This window comes from Patagioenas fasciata, chromosome 22 (genome assembly GCF_037038585.1).
Source record: "Patagioenas fasciata isolate bPatFas1 chromosome 22, bPatFas1.hap1, whole genome shotgun sequence".
Classification (NCBI taxonomy): domain Eukaryota; kingdom Metazoa; phylum Chordata; class Aves; order Columbiformes; family Columbidae; genus Patagioenas; species Patagioenas fasciata.
Window position 1 is genome coordinate 6,534,270 of NC_092541.1, and position 9,933 is coordinate 6,544,202.

Genomic DNA, 9,933 nt, shown 5'->3' on the forward strand with positions numbered 1-9,933 from the left:
CTGTACCTTGCAAATAAATTATTCATTTTAGAAGAATTTCTGGAATCCATGCCTGAGTCTCAACTACAGGAAACCTAGGGAGAAGGAACTTCTGTAACACTACAGCTTCTTCTATTGCCAAAGTTTCTTCTATTGTTGAAAAAGAGAAATAGCCATATCTGCAGTGTGATTCTTGTAGTCCTAACATACCTCTTTAAAATAAAGTGGAAAAACAGTGCCTTAGACGCATATTTCTTCATTAGAAAAGGAATCAAGCTAGCAAGAAAATGAGAAGAGGTTCCTTTATCTCTAACAATATAAAGGAAAATGTCAAAATTGTCTGTTAGTATGGTCAACCATTTCATGGCTATGTAGTGTTGTCTGTCCTAATTGTCCTTATTTTTAAATATTTGTATTTATTCTGGTTTTATGTGTAACCATCAATTATTTAAATGTAACAGATACAAACTTAGGAAAAAATTTGATAATAGTAAAACATCTTTTCAATTGAAAGGTATCCTATATTCTATTTTTTTTTTTTTAAATAACAGTTGTTACTGCTTTAAGTAAACGTGTCTTTTTAAACAGACTAAGAGAAATCTAAGCTAAGAATGAAACTGCTGGAGATGCTTTTATAGCCAGTGAGAGGGGCACTGCAGGAAGATTTTTGATTCCACTGAGACCTCAAGAAAACTCTGGAATTGTCTGTCTCATTGTTGATCAAACAGAAAGTCCAGTATGACTAATGTAGACCCATCAAATACTGGCTTCTTGCTGATGGACTTACTTTCCAGAAGAAATAACTGCATTCATAAGCCCTGTTTAAGTGCTATGGAATCAGAATAAAAACACAGCTATTTTTAATGCAGTTCTATCACTAAACTTAGCAAAGCAAAGCTCAGACTTCACAAGCCACAACACACATACCTTCTTGTAATATCGAGATTAAAGCCAGGGATGTTTTTTGAAATTCAGATTTCTTGAACAGATTGCTAAAAACACTGAGTATTTTTCCTACTCAGTTGATTGTTCAATAGTCTAATGGCAATCAGTAGTTCACTGGCCTTTCATCTTGTTGGTTGTGAGCACATTCCCCTTAGCGTGTTGCTCATGTATACTTGAATAGGTATGCATAAAAACACTAGGGATTCAGCTTCTAGAGCCTTAGATCTTCACAGCAGACATCTAAATCTCCAGTGAGATGTTTTTCCCTTGTGCCATTTGTCTTTGCCTGGAAAAGAAGAGAAACCAAGAAGAAAACCCAAACAATAAAGTGTAATGCTGCCTCTGTGTGTCTTTTATCTCTACTTTTTTCACTGTTTCTTATGCTCCTTTTAGATTTATTTCCAATAAGAAAAACACTGTGGACCTAATCAAACCCTGCTGGTGTTCTTCCATTCCCTAAACAAAAACAAGTCTTCTCTGACTGGCAGGGAGAGAGTGCTCACCTCCTAAAACTTAGACACGATTCAGATGGCTGAAACTGAGGCTAAGCCTCAACGGGAAACTGACCTGGATTCCAGCAACCTCTCCAGGAAGAAAAAAGCATCTCACAACTCCTCTGTGGGTATCTCAGACACCCTAGGACATGCTGTTATTTTTCAACAAGCCAACTTGCCTTCTTTTCAGCATAGATGCTGTCCTGGTTTTATTAAAAACAAGTTTCTCTTTTAGTGAATTTGCCTGTCAGTTAAAGCTTCATATCAGCTGCATTTTCCTGGAGAACCAGATGCATGTTTTGGTAAACAGAGCAATGGAATGTGAAGTTATTGATAAGCATGGATGGACATCTCGCGATGTGACCAAGAAACTGACCAACTGTGTATAACATCCCATTCACGTGAATACTTCATATAAAAGTGGGAGACCACGACGATCTTGTCTCTCTTTTTCCCTTTTGCTTATGGCGACATTAGGAAAGGACCTTGCGAGTCATCCCTGCGAACTGAGGCCAGTGACAGACTGAATCCAGCTCCGGTTGGCTGTAGAGTCTGGTCCAGGACTTCAGGTGCCAGCTCTGCAGTTGCTGGGACTTTCAAGATTGGTTTTGTATATTTTGTATTATTTTCTCTATTCTTATCAGTAGCATTAGTAAAACATTTTTAATTGTTCCAACTCTCTTCTCTCTGTGCTTCTTTCCCTCCCGATCGCCTGTGCTGAGTGGGAAGGGGGAGAGGGAGGGGCAAAAGGGGGAAGCGGGGGAGGAGAGGAGGTTAACAATACATCTGCCAGGGTTTGATTGTCACCCCGCAATCAAAACCCTCGACAGGAGCATTGCATTAAGTTACAGTAGACTATATTATCTTCGTTTTGAAGAGTGTTTTAAAATAAATCTACATGAAATAGTTGTTTCTCTTCTTTATAGAAGATCTTCCCCAATTTTATGACTCATGGTAGATCTACACCTTCTACAGCCATAGTATTTCACTTTTGCATATGTTCTCACTGGCTCCCAAAGGCAGATAAGAGTAGGAGAGATAGTAAGGTTCTCAAGAGCTAAGACTGGACTCACAGTCTTATCAACATTACTTGTGGGAGGCGATTTATTTACAATACTTTAAAGGCAGTAGAGTAGAACAGGAAGAGGGCTGACCCAAGCTGGTACCTGCGCAGAGGTCCAACCCGAGCATAGGAAACCATGGACTTTTATGTCTTTATAAACCATTCATACCATGATTCAGTCCAATAGCAATATTTCACTTTGGATCTTCTTGCTTCTCATTGGATCTTTTCTGCTGATTCCACTTGGGCCTTTGTTTTGTTCAGCTATAAACATTGTTCATGGTCCGTAGCCTGGCAGTTACTGTTTTGTCTAAATAAATCCTTCCTTCTCAGTCAAGTGCAAAATAGGCCCCATTTTGCAGATGTCTGTAATGTCTCCATGTTAGCCATGGATCATTATTTTTCCCAGTCAGTTCCATTTTTCCCAGCAAAGTGCAAACTAGACCGTATCTTGCAAGTGTTCAGTGTAGTTTGTAGTTGCTTTTCGTTAATATGAGCAGAACTTTACAGCTCAAAATTGTAGCAAATCCAGCTTACCAAGTAACATAAAGCAAAGAGCGTATTAAAAATTATACAATCTTATACTTCTAGATGATTCATTATATTTAGTGTGCATCTCCTCAAGCTAAATGATTAATATTGAACTTGAATTTGGCTCATCCACTGACCTCGGAGTAGTAAAACCATTGCCATACAGCTCACTTATTTAGCAGGTAGAGCTCAAAGTGGCTCATCCAGGCTATTGTATTTATAGAATGAAGTGGTTGACTTGTAGTCAAATTGCACACAGCAGGAAAAGTCTGCATGAGACTCCCTGTGCCCACAAACCACGGGGGTTCAGTTCCCGTTCTGCTTCCCTGTGGGTCTCCTGCAAGGAGTTCTTGGCCTGGTTACGGCTCAGGCCCTTCCCTCCTCTGGAGCCTGGACCAAACTGCTCTGGTTTGGCTGGGGGAGCAGGGGGGGTGGTCAAGTGCATCCACTACATCTATCCTGTCAGTTGTGTCTGAATTTCTTCTTCAAGTGATTTACCTTGTATTCCCTGGGTACAATAAGGTTATTCAGTTTAACAGGGACCTGGTGTGAATCAGAGTCTGAATCCACGTGACACTGTAGCTATGCCACAGCATGAGCTACTCACATTATATTCCCTCTATTGCTATATTAAGAAAATTTTCTCCTTCCGAGGATGTTTCATTTTATCCTAAGCCAGGTATTTAAGAAAGTTCAGATTAGTTATCCTTTTCTACTGACTCTTTTTTTTTCGAGGGACAATAACAGAATCTCAGGGTGAAAAAAATCAGATGTAGATATCTGCATTTTACATGCCTTTTACAATCTCACAAAATGTTTTCTGGACCTAGTAAGCTATCTAGGGCAAACAAAATCTGAGGTTCGGTTTCTAGCATTGCCAAACCTATTTAAAACTGGAGCAGTCATTCAGCTAAGACCTCTGAGAAAAGCAGGCAGCATAGAGTCATAGGGGGTAAACAAACAAGCAAAAAAACTCCCAACCCCAAACCATATTATGTATATAGATCAAATTTAGATTTATGAAAGTCTAGTTCAATAAATATGGTTACTGGGTGCATGGATAGGAGAGTTTCAGTTTAGCATGATTTAAGGTCTGGACCTTGTGACTTCAGTTCATCAGCACTGCCAGGTGATCTTCATGAGCAAAACCAGAAGTTCTTCATTGATTTCTTAGGTATATCTTGTACTAGTCTTCCTCAGAGCAAACCTGACTTCTTTGTTTCTAAGACAATATATGAGAGGATTCAGAAGTGGCACAACTACTGTGTACAAGACAGATACCAACTTGTTAGCATGGTAGGTATACATGACCTTAGGGTGGGCATAAGTGAAAAGAGTGGTGGAGTAGAACAATATCACTACATTCAAGTGGGAGCTGCAGGTGGAAAAAGCCTTTTGCCTCCCCCGAGAAGAAGGGATCTTCAGCATAGTGAATATGATGCAAATGTAGGAGGTAACCACAGTACACAGAGGCACCATGATGACGATCAGAGCCAAGATGAAGTCCACTAGCTCAGCCAAAGAGGAATCACTGCAGGAGATATTCAGCAGGGGTGAAATATCACAGAAATAGTGATTGATTTTGTCTACACCACAGAACGAGAGCTGGGCTATGAAGTTCAGCTTGATGGAAGAAGTGATCAAACCACACATCCAACCGGCAGCTGTCAGCTGAGCACAGAACTGATGATTCATGATGAGAGAATATTGGAGAGGTTTGCATATAACCGAAAAACGGTCATAGGCCATAACACCTAACAGAATATACTCAGTACAAACAAAAGTAACAAAGAAATATAACTGTGTCATGCACCCATGGAATGAGACATTTTTATCTTGAGAGAGGAAATCTATGAGCATCTTTGACTCAATGACAGAAACATACCAGATTTCTAAGAAAGACAGATTTCCTAGGAAGAAATACATGGGTTTTTGCAGACTGTGGTTAGTTCGGATTATGAGAATGATAAGGAAGTTTTCCAACACAGTTAATAAATAGGCCAGAAGTACAGCAGAGAAGAGGAGCACCTGTAGTTCAGCAGTGGTGGGAAAACCCAGGAGAATGAAATACATGACACTGGTTTCATTTCTCCCACCCATTCTGTATGGGAAAGATGAACCTTATCCACCTGCAATAAATTAATACAATGAAACCTAAGCGCAGGCTTAAATTCATAACAGTATGTTACACCATCATTTAAAACACTGTAAAGTTCCAATACTTTGTTGCTGGATTTCTAGAAATTAGTTGTGTTAAGTTCATCTACTCAATTCAGAATTATTCAGTGTAAAAATGTAAACATGTTTTTTACTTTATACTTCGTGGAAATAAACAGGCACTACCAGTCCTATCTCATCTAAGACACAGGTCTAAAATAATGCAGATGAATCATGCTATCATGTTGTCCACCCAGTATAAAAAAAAGTTAGGTTATGAGCTTATAGATAGACAATTACATTGTCAAAGTTTTAATTCCTACATCTATACATTTCTAAAGTTATACCATGTGTGAACTGTGAGGGAAAGGTGAAGTACCACAAGGATATATCTGATTTAAAAAGCAGAAGGACCCTATTACAAGTTTCTATGGCTAGCTGTGAGGACACTGATATCTACATAAACCTTATTGAGATACAAAGGTACACATAACGTCCCAGATACAGCATAATTGCAAGTTAATTGTAGTTCTGGGTGTGTTTCATTTGCAGCTAACTCAGATCATTTCTTCAAAAATAAGAATACCTCAGACTGTGCTGTTAGAAACAAAACTGTTCTCAACCTTCTGTAATGGGAATTCAAAGTGGGATACACCACCTTAGTTGCTCCTGAAGAGTATGATCAATAGGGAACAGATGTAGTGTACACTGTTGTGTCAGTTGCATGATTTATACCAACACAGATAAATCGACCGCTTTATTTACCTTCAGTGCCTCATGACATGTGACCTAGAAATTAGATAACCTCCCAATGGAAGCAATCAGAGAAAGAGGAGAGATGCTATTGTTTCCCCTGTGATTCCATACAGGGTAGAATTAAAAAACTCTGAAAATGTCTAAGATTTTGTCTGAGACACTGAACAATGAAATACCACAAGCTGACATCTACTGGTTTTTATAGGGCAGAGGAAGAAAAACCCACCCAAAAAACAAAAGCAAAAAGCCCTGAAGCAGAGAATATGGTGTCGTGGATACATTCCTCACATGGTTTTGATTTACCGGCAATTTGAAATTATTTCTAATAGCAATTAATCGGTTGCTGATTAAGTGATTTAGAGGAATTTGATGGGATTTGTTATATTTAAAACAGCAACTTAATTACAGAGCTGAGAATGACAAGGGTCACACTGTATTACAAAGAGAGAAATCGGATCACATAGACATAATCATGCACACAGATATATAGACAAAAACATAGACACACGTGAGTATTAATTCATGTATACTAAAATATATGTGGATACACATACATCAGTCAAAATCAGACAAAATTTCCCTCTTGAGTTTAGCAAATTACTTACTTTCAATGCACCAGCATTCTCATCAGGTGATTGTTGAGCCTCAAGAAATCTATCTTGGCCCACAGCTTCACACCATCCTTTTGTCCTGAGGTGACACTGAGAAGGTGTCTCCCCTCAGAGTGAGGTGTGAAGTTGCAGCCCATGGTGACCCCGGAGAGCTCAACAGGTCTCACTTTGAATTCGCTATTTATAGGGTCATAAGATTGTAGGCTTTAGTCAGTATTTTTCCACTCTAGCAACACATAGAGCCAGGTAATATTCTGGTGTTTTCCACCATTTCTCTATGTTCAGAACTTTTCACATCATATAGTTTTTGCTTGAGCTACAGTTGAGGTAGCAGGGGAGCCACAGGTGCCCTAGGCTGTTGGAATTGATTGATCATTGCTACCTTTCCTAGGCAGAGGGGGTATCTTTTCCTACATGACAGAAGCCCCAAGACTGTGGAGGGAGTGCCTCAGTGCTCTGACTCGCTGCATTTGCATAATTGGAATTGTTCTCCCCGACATACCCAGCTTGCCCAGGTATCCAGATGGCCCAAGTGGCAGGAGGGCAGCTCCACAGAGAGGAATCTGGGGATTCTGGTCACGAGCAAGTTGAGCGCGAGCCAGTCGTGTCCCTGGAGCCAAGAGGGCCCCGTGTTCTGGTGCATCCAGCACAGCACGGCCAGCCGGGCAGGGAGGGGATTGTCCCAGTCTGCTCTGGCCTCACCTGGAGCATTCACTGTGTGCAGGGATGGGGACACAGGAGAAAAAGGGTGTAAAGCTACTGAAGGAGTAAGAGTGGTCTTTGGGGCATGACATATACTCTGATGCTTGCATATAATTTCTGTGTACCCCAAAGTCTAAAGTCACAGGAAGGCTTCATTAATCTCAAGAACCAGGGAAAACCAGGATTTAATAGAAAAAGACCCCCAAAACAAATCCTGTGGCTGGAAGAGGCACTCCAAAGGGGAAGTCAGGCAGAGAATTCTCTCAGGAGCTTGTTTGATAGTCAATAGCCAAACGTAGATTGTGTGTCTACAGTCAGGAGAATCCTGCCCCAGTTCTCCTCCGAACTCTGAAGACAGTGATATATTTACATTTTTACCTGAATGTTATTAGTTCAAAGTATTTGAAAAAATGTGAGGACTTTGCTGCAATGTTCCAGAATGGTGTTTTGTGATATGAGATTGAGAGCACGTCGTACCCAGAAACTCTTGAAAAACTCTGCAGTTGTTCCATAGATGAAGGAGCCAAAATTAAAATAGTTTTCACAGAATCACAGAATGGACTGGGTTGGAAAAGACCTCAGAGATCATCCAGTAACCCTTGGTCCAACTCCAGTCCATTTACTAGATCATGGCACCAAGTGCCATGTCCAGTCTCAGTTTAAACACCTCCAGGGCCGGTGAGTCCAGCACCTCCCTGGGCAGCCATTCCAATGTTGACCACTCTCTCTGCACAGAATTGCTTTCTCATCTCCAGCCTCAATTTCCCCTGGCAGAGTTGAACCCCATGCCCCCTTGTCCTATTGCTGACTGCCTGGGAGAAGAGCCCAATCCCCCCTGGCTAGAACTGCCCTTCAGGTCGTTCTAGAGAGTGCTGAGCTCACCTCTAAGCCTCCTCTTCTCCAGACTGAACAAGCCCAGCTCCCTCAGCCTCTCCCTATAGGGCTTGTGTTTTATCTGTTATATGAGGAATGAGATAATGGTTCTGCTGAACTGAGCTCATACTGGCTTGAGTCTATGTTGTTATTATGAATCTCACTCTTTCACAATAAAGTATTATTTGTCTGTTTGTCTCTGTGTAAAGTCTATACTGACTACACAGTGAATGTATGTGAGGACTATTCTGCAATGGAAAACTGGTTCTTTCCTCAAACAAAACATAGCAGTAGTACTGTAGTTCTGATCAGTTTAGAGACCATTTGACTTGAATACAAGGATGAAACATCTCCTCCCTGTTACTCTGTCCACATGGTCCAATACTCCAAAACTATTGCAGCAGTCTTGACACCTTTACTTGGCTCATTTTGTCTGCTTTTCATCCCGTACGTGCAGCATAGAAACTCGGTACCATATACAAGAATAAACATCATAGGCTGTAAGGTAATGCTTAGCTTTATTCTAAAAATCTTGAATGTTTAATTTTTAATGCAATTACATTTTTTCCAGCCCAGTAAAGGGCCAAAGGAAGGCAATAGCATCCCAGGATCTTGGCTTTGGAAATGCAGGAATCTTGCTTCTAACTGATTGAGACATCAATGTAGTTGCATCTGAAGCGTTTTAACCACAGTACCATTCTAAATAAATAAATACACAAGTAAATTAAAAAGGAGCCCTTAAATCAGCATATATTAAGATCCATGAGGTTAACTGGGGAGGTCACATTGCTGTTGTGGAACAGAGAAGTGGCAATGAACAGCACGTACAACACACTGGCAGAAGATCTGAGTGAACAGATGCAAAAGCCTTTGGCGTAGGTCACAATCAAGGGACTGCTCATGGGCATGGCCAGCCTGGGCAAGAGGGGCCTGGCCATGACGGTATCTGCATCTGGCGCTGTGACATGTTCAGCAAAATGGCCGCAGATCACTCCCTAGAGTAAATTAATTTAGTGGTGCAGATGTTGACAAAGGAAGCAGAGATGCAGCCACTCCTAAAATACACAAAATTCCCAAACAACTGTATGGTCATTCATATTCGAACTAATACACAGTGACTTCAGGAGAGTTTATAAAAACACAAATTAATGAAAATGTCCTACTAAATGGGGGAAAAAAAAAAAGTTATTTTATTTACAGTGACCAGGATTTAAAGTCTTAAATTTATTTGAAGTATTTATTCCAACCTTCCTTAAGGAGTTGGGCTTCTCCCGTTCCAATGTGAACACTTTCCTTTGGCTGTTACTCTCTTCGAAGAGGATTGATTCAGGTCCCTAAGTACAGGCTTCTTGTAGAATATGAAATACTGTGGAGTGCCCGAGACCTCCCCTTTTGGATAGGCAGATATGATACAGGAACTGCAGAAGAAACTCTTCCTTTTAGCATCACATTTGTAAATGGAGCAGAATACCTGAGGTCTTAAAAACACTAGGCATGCGCCTATAGTTAGGCACATCCACCTCACCTTATCTGTCAGATATTGCCCAGAATTGGATCACACGTTTTTAACAGGACATTTAAATTGTGTTCTCAAAGCCACTGATGTATGATATCCTAGACATGTTCGGTGTTTTGTTGTTGTTCCCTGATGTGCCTGTATATCAAATCAGTAACTTCATTGTGCATAAGCCTTTATCAGAGAAGAAAGATCATTTGAAGGTAATAGATGTAATAGATGATTTCTTGTTGAGGACATGTGGCCATATGTATGCCTCAGTTTCTTTTGTTACCAGCATTATGATGGTTGCAGTTCTGTCTAAGT

At 40.5% G+C, this 9,933-nt stretch overlaps 1 protein-coding gene across 1 annotated transcript; it reads right to left on the reverse strand.

Moving 5' to 3' along the window:
* Positions 1 to 4,182: 4,182 nt before the first annotated feature.
* LOC136111743 (olfactory receptor 6Y1-like) lies at positions 4,183 to 5,112 on the reverse strand. Its single transcript, XM_065856087.2, has one exon. The coding sequence runs from the start codon at positions 5,110 to 5,112 to the stop codon at positions 4,183 to 4,185; it is 930 nt and encodes a 309-aa protein (XP_065712159.2).
* Between the last annotated feature and the right edge of the window lie 4,821 nt (positions 5,113 to 9,933).